General features: G+C 41.0%; 1 protein-coding gene and 1 pseudogene across 2 annotated transcripts; one reads left to right on the top strand and one right to left on the bottom strand.

Annotated features, from left to right (window-relative positions):
- Positions 1-7,552: 7,552 nt before the first annotated feature.
- On the top strand, positions 7,553-8,585 carry LOC128117342 (glyceraldehyde-3-phosphate dehydrogenase-like; annotated as a pseudogene).
- A 2,030-nt stretch (positions 8,586-10,615) lies between these two features.
- Positions 10,616-15,962, bottom strand: Scg2 (secretogranin II). 2 transcript variants are annotated; one of them, XM_052749988.1, is made up of 3 exons: positions 15,821-15,962; positions 11,939-12,902; positions 10,616-11,818 (listed from the first exon to the last, which is right to left on the bottom strand). In XM_052749988.1, exons 2-3 carry the CDS (start codon positions 12,886-12,888, stop codon positions 11,032-11,034), a joined length of 1,737 nt encoding a protein of 578 aa, XP_052605948.1. In that variant the 5' UTR covers positions 12,889-12,902; positions 15,821-15,962; the 3' UTR covers positions 10,616-11,031. The 2 variants fall into 2 exon arrangements, with proteins under 2 accessions (XP_052605948.1, XP_052605947.1); XM_052749987.1 differs by having other exon boundaries at positions 10,616-12,902; positions 15,821-15,961.
- Between the last annotated feature and the right edge of the window lie 203 nt (positions 15,963-16,165).

The raw sequence follows: 16,165 nt of genomic DNA on the forward strand, positions 1-16,165 counted from the left end.
GCCTGGACTACCAAGTGAGTTTCAGGAAAGGCGCAAAGCTACACAGAGAGACCCTGTCTCGAAAAAAACCAAAAAAATTGTTGATTTTAGTAGTTGGATATGTATATTAAATTATATTCATATATATACATTTAACATGTGTAGAGCACATGTGTGTATTTTCCATGCATATTACATTTCACATATGTTAATGTGTGATTAATATCATATATAAAGTATAGTAATATATAATCTTGTATTAGAAAGGCAGTTTCCACATAATAGGCAGATTTCACAATGGAGATTTCATACTGAATTCTGTGCTGTAAAATTCCCACTTCTAAAATGGTTTTGGTGTGTATGAGCACACATGTTTTTAGAAATTAAACCTTAAACTGAGCTTGGAGGGGAAGTGATCTGAAACATAGATCATAAAAACACAAATTCTTCTCACTCATTTTTGTTGTTGTTGTTATTGTTGTTACTGTTGTTGTTGATTGTAACTTGCCTTTACATAATGAGTCTTTTGAGGATCAAATCCTAAGCTAAATAAAAAGACAGAGATCATGGCTTCCTCCACTCCACACCGTGGAAGGGCAGCTGGCCTACTCAGGAGGCTTGGCCTGGTACTGCCACTAGCTTAGTTTTGTTTTCTTAAGGATGCAGGGAGTCAAGGTCAAGGCAGAAATTGCTTCCATTGGTCTTGTGTATTCTGAAGTTCATCCTGCACAGGGCTGATTCCACATCGCAGAACCAGGCAAAGCTGTAACCCTGACTCTCCTGCTACCATAGCAACCTGTTGGCTCAGAATGAATTAAATTATGGGATTATCACTAAGGAGGAAGGGTAGAGGCATCTATTTTATTTGCTCCTTAGTTATTTCAATGTAATCCCCACAGATGGGAAAATCAAGGAAGAATGATTTGCTATTTTTAATTAAAATTACATTTTATTTAATGTTGTGTGTGTGTGTGTGTGTGTGTGTGTGTGTGTGTGTGTGTGTGTGTGTGTGTAAGCGAGTGTATGCATCCCATGGCACAAAGTCAAGGTCAGAGGACAGATTTTAGGATTTGATTTCCTCCTGTGGGTCCTAGGATTGTCAAGCTTGGCAGCAAGCACCCTTATAAGCTGAGTCATCTTAGTAGCTCCTAAATAACACTTAAAAACACACCCACAAACAAACAAAAACCTTGTTATCAAGTATCCTTGAGTCTGTAGAGATTATCTTCCCATCAGCTTCTCAGCTTCAGGTCAGAGACACTAATAAATCTGATAATTAAGTCTTTATTGTCTCATATAGTTTTCTTTAACAAAATGAAGGAATTTAGGCAATGATAGTAGAAAAGATAACCATATCACATGGACACTTCATGTCACCAGTTTTCCTTGCCCACATGGGCAAATTTTAGAATAAAATGGGATTGTAAACCTAATATAAACTTGAATTATTAGTTCCTACCACCCATAAACCTCTCAACATTTCTCAGGAACTGGACTGAATGAAATCAGACCCCAGGACATCTAGAATCGGAATGTCTTGCTTCATAACCAAAGACTTTCTCTAAGTAGGGACAGCGTAAGGGACTGAGGCTAACAGGCTGAGGAGCCAATATGTCCAGATATAACCAAGTGCCATGGCAACGGGAGGAAACACAGCAGCTGCTCCATCATTATGTTTTGCATAGACCCTGGCTTGTTACTCACTCATACTCCTGCTCTCTACCCATTGCCTCTCTGGACTATCCAGAATTCACATCAGTGATACATGAAAGAAAAATAAGAAAGAAAGAGAGAATCTGATAAAATAACAAACCTCAAGGCATCAGCAATACATTTTTATGTGAAAAATGTCCTGGGAATAAAAATCAGTGGTTGCAAGCATATAGAAATTAGATACAAATACATGTGTGGTTTTGGCTTTCCACCAAAACAACTACTGATAGTTGCTATGATGAGCCATCTAGAGGGTAAATACTAGTGAACACTTGGAGACAAGCTGCCATCTCGTTTCCAGATCAAAGGCAGTAAAGCCAGCTGGGGTTCTCCTTCCTTGGTTCTTTTCACCCATCAGAAGTTCCAAGATCAAAGCCCCCAGGACATCCTAGCCTTCCAACAGTCAGAAATAACAGCTACAGAATAAGAAGCATCAGCTTCAGTAGCCACACAGTCTAACTGACATAACTTTCATCAACACGTGGCTATTGCCCATACCATTATTATAACAGTAACTTTTATTCTTCTATTGGAAAAACAACTATAATTTTCACCTATATTTATTTAAAAAAACAAGTAGATATAATTTTGTTATGCTAGAAAGTTCTTACATCTGAACAAATTGCCTAATCATAACAGGGACTCTTTTGATACTGTGATGTTACACTCTAAATGTAAGTATACCTAGTTTCCATGAGCTGGAGTCTTGTCTAGCCCCTTCCGGTTAAACTACAGACATACTAGAGCTCCCACAAAGTCTCTGTGCCTTCTTGGAATAGAGATGGAAGACTTGGCACAGAATAATATATAAATCTAGATCAAAAGTTGTCCCTTCTCCCATTTATTTCATTCTGTGAACATTTAAAAATAGGTTTTTACCAAATCTGTTTTTGATACAGTAAGATTATCTAGTGATGTAATAGCGCTATAGTGTGGCATGTTCCACACAGGCTCATCTGTTTGAATATTGGATCCAAAGATGGGTGCTGTTTGGGAGGTAAGGGGTCCTCTGGAAGGCGAAGCATCATGGGAGGAAGTAGGTTGTTGGGAGTAAGCATTGACTGGCACAGCTTCCTGATCCACTCAGATGTGAGCAACAGTCTCACGCTACTGGAGTCACAGCAGTAAGGCTCTCTTGTACCAAGCTTTCCCCACCCCATGATAACCATCTGTACCATCAAACTGTGATCCAAAATAAATCTTTCTTCCCTTAAGCTCCTATGGTATTTTAGCACAGCAACGAGAAGCAACTAACACAGAAAATTGACATGAGGAAGTGGAAATATGCGATCACAACGGCACCTGTGAGCTGAATCTGGATTAATGTGTTTCGTCTGCAACAGGGTGCCCAAAACACTCTATCATCTCATACACTCTCTTTTGGAACACTATCCTTTCAAATGAACTTGTATTTTTATGAACTGGAGCTTTTAATGAGTGGAATCGTGCCCTCAAGGCACCATTGATAATGAACCCATGCAGAATGAAAATTTTCATATTTAAAATTGTCAATCTTTTAACAGTGACAACCACTTTATATACATCTGCCTTATATGCCTTGTCTGGAACTTTAACTGCCTCTCATTCCCTTGCCAAAATGTACATTCAAAAATGCCTTTATTCTCTGCTCCGTGCCTTGTAATCTTACTATAAACCCAGCTATACACGGCAAGCAGTAACCATGTCATAGCCTGAGTGCTATTCTGTCTTTAAATTTCTATCACTAAAAAACTTAGCCCATTACTTACAACTTCAGGTTCACTCAAATTTTCAGGACACAGGGAGAATATAACCAGTTTTTTTTTTGTTTTTGTTTTAGAAATAATATGAATTCCTGATAAAATTCTTATTATTTGAAATCTCATGAGCACAGCCTATATTATGCACAGTTATATAGGCATTCTGGTCCTCTAAACACCAACCTGAGCAGCCCACTGAGCTCTTTTTAAATTACTTCAGGGCTTTTCCTGCCCATTTCTTCAAGTTTTTTCCACAGTCCTCTCACAAACCAGTTCCAAAGACATATGACTCCCATGATCAGGTTTATTGCAGTCATTATTGCATGTTCTGCTCTACAGAATTCTATAGCTTCCTTAATGCATACTGCCAGAATCTTCTATATCCTTCCTGAAAACTAGTTCCCAAAACCTATGCACCATGTGGTCACATTTATTGCAACAACAGTTCCACATCTCAGTACCAATCTTCTGCATTGAACAAGTACTTGACAATAAATAACTTAAGGGATAAAGATTATTTGGCTCCTGCCTTTAATCCCAGCACTTGGGAAGCAGAGCCAGGTAGATCTCTGTGAGTTCGAGGCCAGCCTGGTCTACAGAGCAAGGTCCAGGATAGGCACCAAAACTACACAAAGAAACCCTGTCTGGAAAAACTACAAAAAAAAAAAAAAAAAAAAAAAAAAAAGATTATTTGGCTCCTGATTCAGGGGCTGTAGTGCATTGTGATGAGAAGACATGGTGGTAGGGTTGGCTTGATCTGTGGTACCAACCATGAAGCAGGAAATGGGGTATAAGGATGCAAATGGCTTTCTCCATTTTCACCTTATATTCAGTCTGGAACCCCAGACTGAATGTTGCTACCCACATTCAGGATAAGTCTTAACCTCCTCAGTTCAACCTCTAGGAAATGACCTCACAGACACACTCAAAGATGGATCTCATTATGCCCTAGGTGCTTACCAATCCAAATCAAGTCGGTAATCAGAATTAACCATCACAGCCATTAATTCAAATATTTCAAGGACAAGAAATGATACCAAGTTTTATAATGCGGAGGTCGCTGCCTATTTTAGTAAACCATTGTTGTGGAGAGATGGTAGCTAAGGTCTAACTAAAGGGGATTTGAGAATGTGTAAAAACTGATATGTGCCCATAACTCTGTTTGAAAGGATTTTTAAAAAACAGTCTGTTTGCTTACTGACAACCACATTCAAACAGACGCAACAAAGATGGAGAGAACCGTTAGATCAATTTCCCTCATAAAGAAGAAAACAAATCCAGTCCACAAACTGGACGGTTACTAAAGGCAAGAGAAGAGACCAGACATTTAAAATCACAAAATCAAAAATGAGAAAACAGAGATGAAAGGAGGAAGCTCCTGACCTTCCTTTTTATGTTGATTCATCTTTTCTCAGTGAATCAGGAAGTCAGGCAACCATCTGGCATCAAGGACTGTGGAGACAATATTGACTCTTCTCTACAGAAAGAAAAGTATATTAGAGTAAGGAGTGGGAGACTGAACAGATTAGAGATATATGAGCACTACAGGAGACCATTGTGGGTCACTTGGGGGCTATGAGAAAGGACGTAAAGTTAAATATGTCAGTGTGGTTATGTGTCTGGCTCTTGTTATGTTCAGTTGGAGGGAAAGAGAGATGAGTGGGTAGAGAATTGAATGTAAGTAAAGTTGTTGTTTATCAAAGAAACTACAATGAGACATATACAGAAGACAGTTGAAAATATTTGCAAAGGGATGGTTATAATGACTAACCATCTGATGTATGCTTGACAAGGTGGGTGGGAAAGAATAATAGGGAGAAGAGCCTAGAAAGAGGATAAGTAGATTATATTGGGAAGTGGCGGCTGGGAGGATTATTGGAATTGGGATACAGAGTGAAAATCTGTAGCTGAAGTGTTTGAACGATGTGTTGGAACTTTTAATTTAGGAGAGGTTTCAGTGACTAATAAGGACAAGATCGTAGGCCTACCAAGGCAAGTGAAGGCTTGAGACTGGACAGCTAAAACTATGGTGCCCGGACAGGTGAAACTCATATTCATGGATGATGCCATCGAAAGGTGTTCCGACAGAAGCAGAGCTACAATCTGAGCAAAACTACTGCCCTACTTTCATTTCTATTGCTGTGATTTAGAAGAAAAATACTCTGACAAAAATCAACTTGAGGGAGAAAGGGCTTTATTAGGCTTACACTTCCTGGTGAGGTCCCTCATTGTGCGAAAGTCAGGACAGGCACTTGAGGTAGCTATGCCCAGCTAAAAGGAAGCACAGGAGGAAAATGAATACACATGCCTTCTTCCTCAGCTTTCTGTGCTTTGACATAGCTCTGGACCCAAGCCTAAGGAATAGTGTTACCCACAATGGTCTGGGTCTTTCCCAATTACCCAATTAAGAAAAAAAAATCCCTCACAGGCCAGGATGATCTAGAAAATCCCTCAAGACTTTTTCCCCAGGTGATTCTATTGTATGTCAAGTTAATTATTAAAACTAGCCATCAAAATTGCTCTCTGTCACAGGTGAGGGGAAGTAACTTGGGGCAACAAGTGACCACAGCAGTAAGACATAATGTATGCTTGTGTGAGATTCACAGTTGGGCGGAGGGTTGAGGGGATGTAGGACAGACAGTAGAAAGGAAATGAGGATGAGAACTGGAAGAAAGCAGGGACTTTAAGGGTTAATTAGGTTCTCTTAGAGGAAGAAGTAGGAGGTGTGCTCACACAAGTTGTTCTGAGGTGTTTATTCTGTTTATGATTGACTTGAGTATCAAAGAGAACAGAGTAAAAGGTTGTAGACTACATGAGGAGTCGAGATTCCGAAAAGTGAAAGTCAAGTTTAGGGAGGTTGGGATGTGAGAGATGAGGATGACTTAAAGTCTTGTTAGGAAGAGCACAAAAATAAGATTGATGCTAACTGTCCCCAAGGCAGCTTGTTTTAGCTACTTTTGGCTCACAATGATAAACCACCATAGCCGAAAGCAACATAAGGATGAGAGAATTGATCTTGACTTGTGGTTCCAGAGAGATAGGAGCCTGTCATGGCAGCATGGCAGCAAGAACAAACCGTGGAGAACTCACACCTTCCAAGACAAGCACAGAAAGTGGACTGGAAATAAGGTAAGGCTATATTAGCAATCTCAAAGCCCTTCTCCCAGAGATACAACTCAGGCAGCAAGGCCATACCACATGCCTAAGCCTCCCCCAAAGAGAATCACCCATTGGGAACCAAGTGTGGGAATACCTGAGCCCATGGATAATATTTCTCAATCAAATCACCACAGCAGCTAAGTGGATAGGTTGTGGGCACTGAAAGGAATGAAGATCTGGATTGTTGAGAGACTGAGAGCAGATAGAATGCCAGGCCCCCATCTGATTTTCACTGGTAGAGACATGGACTCCTCTGAAGGGTGGGGTGAGGTTCCCCTCCCAGTGTTAACCTTTGGAGGGCATATGCTTAGAGAGCTTGATTTCTGATGAAGGGGGCTTCTGGCCAAGAGAGGGACAACATTGCCCTAATTCCAATTAATTTATCATCTACATCCTTGAATGGTACTTGGAGCCTCATTTCCTGTGCTAAAGAGCAACACACTGAAGTACTTATGAAGAAAATGAATCAGAAATAAGTAAGTCTGATGAGTCAATAGCTGAGGATATGGTAGTACTGCAAAAAGGGCAAAGATGTTTGCTGACTGATGTCTGGGGGAGGTCAGGCGAAGAATGTATATTCCAAGTTAAAGTATCGCCCCAAATGCCAATCCTAACACCTACAATGCCTCCATCAGAGAGTCATGAAACATCAAGCCTTGCTGAGACTAAGAGAGATGCAGCATGGTACAGCAGAAGTATGACATCACACCCCACCCACATGTGTGTTACTCCATCCTGGAGTCTAACTGGCTATGCTTGTCAGCTCGTTCTCACTGTCCAACATCTTGGCACACTGTTGAAACATTATGGTAAAAGCAAAAATCTACTAGGTCAGATGAGGGTGTTACATTTATGTTTTGGCTCAGGTCTTGTATGAAAAGAGTCATGTGGCTCTCGGCCCCTCCCTCTTTCAGAGACTGCTGCATCTTTTCGTGCAGTGGCAGCCTTATTCCCGAGACACCATGGTGAATGTCAGAGTGAACATATTTGGCCATATTGGATGTCTGGTTACCAGGACTGCCCTCATTCTGGGAAAGTGAACATTGTTGCCATTAGTGACCATTTCATTGACCTCAACTACATGGGCTACAGGCTCCAGTATGATTACGGTATGACTCTACCCATGGCAAGTTCAACGGCACAGTCAAGGCTGAGAACAGGAAGCTCTTCATCAACAGGAAGGCCATCACCATCTTCCAGGAGCAAGATCCCACCAACATCAAATGGCGTGATGCTGGTGCTGAGTACACAGTAGAGTCTACGTGTGTCTTCACCACCATGGAGAAGGCTGGGGTTCACTTAAAGAGTGGAGCCAAAAGGGTTATCATCTCTACCTCTTCTGCTGATGCCTCCATGTCTGTGAAGGGTGTGGACCATGAGAAGGTGAAGGGTGTGGACCATGAGAAGTATAACCCACTAAAGATTGCCAGCAATGCTTCCTGCACCACCAACTGCTTAGTCCCCTTTGACCAACGTCATCCGTGACAACCTTGGCATTGTGGAAGGACTCATGACCACAGGCCATGCCATCACTGCCACTCAGAAGACTGTGGATGGGCCCTCTGGGAAGATATGGCATGACAGCCATGGGGCTGCCCAGAACATCATCCCTGCATCCACTGGTGCTGCCAAGGCTGTGGCAAGGTCATCCCAGAGCTGAACAGGAAGCTCACAGGCATGGCCTTCCATGTTCCTACCCTCAATGTGTCTGTCGTGGATCTGACATGCCATCTGGAAAAATCTGCCAGGTATGATGACATCAAGAAGGTGGTGAAGCAGGCATGTGAGGATCCACTAAAGAGCATACTGGTCTACACTGAGGACCAGGTTTTCTCCTAAGACTTTAACAGTGATGCCCACTCTTCCACCTTTGATGCTGGGGCTGGCATTGCTCTCAATGACAACGTTGTAAAGCTCAGTTCCTGGTATAATAATGAATACGGCTATAGTGATAGGGTGGTGGACCTCATGGCCTACATGGCCTCCAAGGAGTAAGAAGTCGGCCCTGGATCACCCACTCCAGCAAGGACATGAGAGCAAGAGAGAGGCCCTCGGCTGCTGAGCAGTCCCTGTCCCAACTCAGCCCCGAACACTGAGCATCTCCCTCACAGTTTCCATCCCAGACCCCCAGAGTAAGAGGAGGGGCTTAGGGAGCCCTACTCTCTCAAAAAAAGAAAAGAGTCATGTAATTAACTCAGTTTCCAATAAGCAAGTTAATGCACAATATGTATAATTGGAGAATGTATACTGTGTAGGCAGTGTCTGTGACATATAGAGTTGTCTAGTTTTAGGCCATACGAATGTCCTGGATCCCTCCTCTTGAAGTAGCCTGAATGTTCCTGGATGTCTGTTTGCATCTGACTCCAAACTTCATAAATCTCCAGACCCATAGAAGGGCATGTGCATGAGTATTATGGTTAGTGACGTCTTAAAGTCCCATTCCACCATTCATAAGGCTGCTTTCTAACAAAGACCATTCTTATCTTGAACATACTTGGGAATAGAGACCGTGAGTTAGACAGTCTGTGCTGAAAATCACCTCTAAGTTTTCTTCTGCCTACAGATTTCAGCAGTTCATGAAATTGAGAGATAATTGGACCAAAAATCTGGAAAAATAGCAAAAAAGCTGTATTCAGTATTTTTTCCTAACTCCCCCACTACCTTTTGGCAGCTCAAGGAACTCCTGAGACACAAATATAAGCACACACATACATGCATTTATGCCACTTCTCACACACACACACACACACACACACACACACACACACGTGCATACATACACATATACCATCCTTTGAAAATGACCCTTATTAAAATTTCATGTGCCTATCATCATTCCTTGCCCCGCCCTTCAGCCGATATTTCAAGGCAGGATAAGGAAGGGGCTAAAAATATAGATTTTCACAACTCATAATGCTGGTTGACTTTTGGAATATTATTAAATGTCTCTGGTTTTGTTTTTCCAGATACGATTAAAAGGAGATTAAAATCCATCTTTGACAGTGAGGTAGAGAGAACGCAGTGAGCTAAAGTATGTGAGGTATTCCTACAGTGCCTGATACACAGCATGAACTTGACACATAACTGTCATTGACATTGTTTATAACCACTATTATTTTATTTCCCACCATATTTTCTTGCAGTTATTGATTTGGCTGTTATTGATGATCCTGCATTGACCCACCAGCACACTGGTGTCATGCACTGTGGTGATGTTCACTGGGACAGTTGTGTGCCATGGCCTGATCCACCAGAGCAGGAAACACAGGGCACATGGTCTGATGACTTACTTCTTCTGCAATCAGCTTTGTCTCTGGGGGATCAGTGTGACCTGAGGAGGTGCAGCTTGCTTCCAAATCTGTAGTCATTTCTGATTGTCAGGTACATAGCAACTAATTTTCTTTCCTCCTTCCCTCCCTCTCTCCCTTTCTTTTTCCCTCCTCCCTGTCTCCCTCCCTTCCTCCCCTCTCATTTTCTCCATGGCCCTCTCTCCCTCCCTCCCTTCCTCCCTCTCACCCCTCCCTCCATCCCTCGCCCTCTGCCTCCCCCTCCCTCCCTCCCTCCCTCACTGTCTTTGTTCTTTCCTTCTCTTCTGTCCCATCTCCCTCCTCCTCACTCCCTTCTTCTCTTTTTTCCTCTCTTCCCTCTTTTCTTTCATTTTGATGTTGTTTATGGATGTGGAAAGTTTAATCTCTTTTATTCATGTAAATTAAGATAAAGTGTATTGATTATACCCAAGGACTTATTTTTGTTAATGAGGGACATGCAGAAAACATGAAGTAGCTTCAGGCTGTTGGGGAGTGTTCACAGCATCCTGCAGGAAGAAAGTATGATCACATATGATATTCATAATTTCTTACCTGGAGTGCCTGTAACAGTAATAATTTTCTTCTTTGGCTTCAGGCTGCTTGGTCCATGGTACTTGTCTCTGGTTTTCCAGAATGAAGAGTCCAAAGGTTTCCAGAAATAACATTTATTAATCAACAATAAAGCACACAATAGAAAAGGCCTTATAAGTAAAACTATATATTTATAATGCTTTATTGGTTTTTCTCCAGAACTCCACAAAACACTACAGACAGTAACAAAATAATTCAATAAATGTGAAAAACTTCCAAGATAATTATAGGGCACTCTCTATCATATGTGAGCATCATCAATGTCATAACCATTAGATACACTATTCAACACTATCATAGGTATCTTTCTTGAATAAAGGATATAAATTTTTAATCTGGGAATCATAACATTTACACATATCCATACACAAGATAACAGCTCAGAGTAAGTGAGGCAGATCCCCAAAATGACCTGGAGTCATCTGCCTGAACATCACTTAAAGATATTACAGTGTTAACAAGATAGAGGTCAACACACTGAAGAGAAATGTAGGGGGTTCACTCGGGGGAAAGAAGGAAAATCGGGCAGTAGTTGAAGCTGTTTACATGTTTTCCATGGCCCGCTTGGCAAGATGCTCCCTCCCCTGCTCTGCCTTTTCTTGGGTGAGGTACTCCAGCACTTTCATGAGCATATCTTCATCCAAGTACTGTCTGTTCAGGGTGTCATCATTCCTCGGGGATCCTACAGGGAGCCTTTTGCTCACTGTGGCCAGTTTCTCGGTCTCCTGGGAGCTTCCTTGACCCAGATGTTCCTTGATGGCCTGTTCAAGTTGGTCTTCTTCCTGAAGATCATCTTCCAAGGAGCCTGGGCTGGGCATTCTCTTCAGTTGGTTGGAATTCAGGAGCTCAGGGTATTTAACTAGCATCCTGGCCAAGTACTCTCCCAGTTCTTGGTCCTTATCATTCAGGTTTTCATAGGGTGCTTGTCTGCTTTCAACATCTGGCATCCAGGCTGCTTTGGGAATCTGGCTGGCTCTAGATTTCCCAGGACCATAGGGGAGCCTCAGCAGAGCCTTGTCTTGGCTATATTGATTGGGGAAATATGGGGCCTTCTGATTTGCTGCATTTTCCATCCCTAAAAGATTTAAAATGTCCTCAACACTGAGCCCCTCAGGCAAGGCCTCTATCATACCACGACCAGGTGCCTTGGAATACCCACCCTTGGAGAGCAGCTTACTCTGAAACATGTCAGGACGGTCTATGTCAGCCTCTGGGATGTCATCTAGGTCAACAGGAAGCTCCAGATCCTGCTCTGGCTCCACCAACCCATTTGGCTTCTCTCCAGCTTTGAGCATCTCAATTAAGTCTTCAGGGGGTATCTGCAAATTCCTGGAGATTTCAATCAGCTGATAAATAGACTGAGAATCAAGTGGTTTCTCTAGAAGCCTGGCTGCCCTGTCCCCATTTTGCCCATTCTGTGACCTCCCACTGCCCACAGCATTCACTAACCTTCTCAAGTAGGTGATGACTTTGGAGGCATCCTCTGAGAGTTGGTCTTTACTCTCTTGCTGATTATCTTCATCCTGGAGCCCCAACTGCCCTGAACGTTTCATTTCTTCGTTGATTTGTTCATTTTTTTCTGTGTTCTCTTTGCTGTCTCGCACCTCTTCCTGGGTTTGAGTCTCAATTTTCTCCTCTATGGGACTCCAGTCTTCTCCCCCGACCACATCTTCATAGGCAATGTTGTTGGTCTTGTACACGTCATCCTCATCATCTGTGTAGAGCTTCTGTTCCTCGTCAATCCTCTCACGCTTCTGGTTGTTTGGCCCCGTCAGTTTTCCCAGCTCTTGGAACACAGACTCCAGTGTAGCAAGACTCTGGGGTGTGTACTGTTCTTCCACTATTTCATTTGTGCGTTTGAAGGGGTTTTCTCTGGAATTCTCCTCATACATAAGAGGGAATCGCATGTGCTTGAGTTTCCTCTCCGGCCACTGTTGAGTCTCATAGTCTTCAGCCGTATCCACTGGGAAGTTCTCCAGATTCAAGGCAAAGGGCTTATTTTCTTTGGGGGCAGACTGAGGTTCATTTTCAGCCTGCCTCAAAGCCTCAAGTATTATCCTCATCCACTCGTCTTCACTCAGAGCATCCCTCGAGCTTTCAGCCAAGTGACTTTCTTCACTGTTTTCCTTGAGTTGAAGGGGAACAGAGATGCCTTGGTAGGGGTTGTAGTCTGGGCTGCTTTCTTCTCGGTGAGCTTGTTGTCGGAGCTTCTCGATGTACTCCAAAGCCCTGATCATTTCAGGACTAGGAAACTTCTGGACATTCTCCAATCTGAGGTCTGGTTCTCTCTGAAGCAGCTGGTTTCGCTGGAAGGAAGCTGCTTCGGCTCCAGGGATGAGGAAAATTAAGTGGACGAGAAGCAGAACTGCTCCAAATTGGTGTGTCTTAGCTTCTGCCATGCCTTAAAGATTTCCTTAAAGCACAGAAAACACGAGTTAGCACAAACGATACAACCTAGAAGGCATGATAGGAAGGAAAGAGAAACACCTGTCACAAGGGGGAAATAAAGAGATAATGTCATACTATGCCTAGGAAAACTATGTAAAATTCATGAATATCTCCTATACGACCCTCAGAAGCTAACCATAGGAATATCTATAGGAAAGTGATTAGTCATTTGCATCAGGCTGGTCTGGTATTCTCTTGGTTTAAAAGAGAAAAACACTGACATGGGGTTCTCAAATTTTGTGTCTTTCGTTTACAAACTAGTAGTTTGACTTTTTTATCGTGTTTCTTTTCAATGAAACAAAGACTTTTTAAAATGTTGTAATTACTTCAAACAGCATTTTATTAAAAGCTATCACAAAATAATTTCTTGTGGTACATGCACATATACATACAATCATGCCCATAAAGTTGTGCCAAAATAATAGTCCACTTAATTTATTCTCTGAATTAGCCATCCAATTTTGTTTTAGAAATGCAGTGGCTATATATGATGATATAATACAATATATTAGCGTCAATAACACTGAGTACCTAGTACACGAGTCCTGGTCAACTCACCAAACAATAGCTCCAGCAGTTAGTTAAAAACCACTAGAACCTGGGTCCTCCCTGGTCTCAGCTAGGATGCTAAACCAAGGAAGCTTTTTGTGGAAGCCTGCTAAATTAATAACCTATACTGTTTTAAAATCTTCTATGCTCAAGTCTTCTAATAATTGTATTATGGCTGACTTGCAAAATGCAATTATGGTTATAGTTTTCATCTTCCCTCTAGTGTATAGTAAATAAACAGATGCTGCAGAGAGAACATAAGTTTACTTAACTAGTCTATTTCTAAGCTTGTGAGTGCTCAAATGCAGTTTGTCTTATGTCTGTGTCTATTTTTGTAAGGACCTGTGAAATCTTAAGTGACTCACACTGTTAGAAAAATCTTAAAATAACCACTATGTAACTCCCAATTTAGATAAACACAGACAATGTGTTGAATTCTTCCTACTTAAAAAAAATCTTCATTCATTTTTTTCTCCAATATTTTAAAAATCTCACAGATGGATTAGTAAGTGGAATCGCTTGTACATTTCCTGTTTGGCAAGGCTGATACTGGAGAAGCTATTTCAATCCTTACCAATTCTGTTGTAAACAAATGCATGTAAATAAGTTTACAAGTTTATTCATGACTTCAACTTCATCAGGGTTTTGTGATAGATAAGCAAAGTTATATGAACACAATTGTCTGTTAGGTTAGACATCAAAATATTGCTTAGCATATCTTTACTGATAATGAATGTTATAAATTTTTGAGAGCTGTCAAATGATTGCAAGTATAGAAACTTCATTAGCATAGATACACAGACCAATTAAAATGATCACTAAGTGGGTTATTTAAGCATACAGAGAATGCTTTCAAAATAAATAAATGCTTGCTTCAAGTAATTTTATTCATAAAATTCTGGGTAATATGATGTACTTTAAATGAAGGTACTATCTATACCTATATATATATTCTTTATATTATTTCAGAATTGATTTAGCTTTGACAATCCATTTTCACCACTGTCATTTTAAATGTAATCTACAAAACCAATATTAAGTGTATTTGATTTGAAGCCATTAACTTGACATATTCTTAACACACCTTATCATGTAGGTTACAAGATTATTTGTAAAACCATTACTTTGGAGGGAGGTTTTTCTGTTGGATTAAAACAGAATGCTCATTGCAGTTTGAACCAGAGCCTGACCAGCATGGCCATTTCATCCCTGAATTCAGATTTACTTTGGATGACACTGTTATTACCTTTAAAACTCAAATGACTCCATTTCCCCTGTAGCATTTCTTGCAAGACATGAAGATGCTTTTAATATTCTAATATCTTATCTGGTGTTGTTTGATTTAGACTTTAATGTTCTGAAATCCAAATGGTAGGAACATTGTTTCCTCCCTGGACAGCTGTTATTGAATCCTCTTAGAGTAAAACTGTCTTTCCGATGAAGTCAGCTGGGAACATTGACACTGTAGCACTAACGCATTCGAATGTATCTAATCCAAACAACTCAACTAGTTAAGATAAAGGAAAATAAATGTGTTTCAGACAACCTCTTCAGCCAAGTAACATATCAGCATTTCCAACCAAAGCATAGTAATTACAATCATAATCTATACAGCTCTCTATGTTTTCTTTCCTGGATTATAACTTATCATTTCTCTGTAATTCATAGTCACATACATACAGCCTTTCCTCCAAGGTAATAATTTACCTTTGAAAAGGGAAGAAATAAATGTTCAAAATCATTCAAAGCTACTTTCTTGGAACTAAAATTAGTGCATAATAACAGAAGCCCTTCTGGAATATACCAGTTCATAAAATAATTAATAGTTAATTCAGAGTTCCCATAAGGTGAACATCAAATAAAAAAATACAAATTCAAATTGTTTGCCTCTGTGACTCATGTGGTTAATGACATTTGAATCCCTGTAAACTAACTGTGAAGAATATTAAGCATATAAATTATATTCCTGGTTCTGTATCTGCCTCATGGGAGAAAAACAACACATTAGGAAAAGAATCAAAACATCAGGCTTGGTTAACTTTACATTAATTGGCGTGTTGACACTAAAATCCTTAACTTTTCCACTCTCCTTACATACAGTTTTTCTCAATAACATTATAGTTAATGAATATTCTCCGGCGATCCTGTAAATCACAGACTCTTTCTCATTTATGCAATCATATAGAGTATCCTTGCCTGGAAAGCAGCAGGTTGCCCTTCAGTCATATTATCAATATAAGCTTGCCAAACGGTCTTTTTTTCTCCCATTTGGGAAACCAAGGGAGGACACGCAATTAAGAACTTTCCAGTAAATCGAAGAGAAAGCCGTCTTACCTCGGTCTTGGATGGCTCTAAGCCTGCTCCTCCGCCGCTGGGTGAGGTCTCGGGCAGTTTCAGCACCGGACAGCTCCTCTGCTTATAGCGAGTCTGGGCGCCTGACTCCGCATTCCACGCTGACGTCACCGGCTCAGCCTCAAACCCCAGCGCAGGCAAGCTTTTTCAAAGAATCCGAGAGAAAATAATCACTTTAGATATTTTTTTTTTCTCAGCGTTGCATGCTTACGCCACCTGTCTTATGTAGCAAAAACTACACTTTTTTTTTCTTTTTTTCTTCTCCTTTTATCAGAATCTCCGAGGCTCAAAATAAAATGTTCGGCACAAATTCCCTGAGAAGAAATC

Source organism: Peromyscus californicus, unplaced genomic scaffold (genome assembly GCF_007827085.1).
Source record: "Peromyscus californicus insignis strain IS unplaced genomic scaffold, ASM782708v3 Scaffold_21__1_contigs__length_65335640, whole genome shotgun sequence".
In the NCBI taxonomy this organism is placed as follows: Eukaryota; Metazoa; Chordata; class Mammalia; order Rodentia; family Cricetidae; genus Peromyscus; species Peromyscus californicus.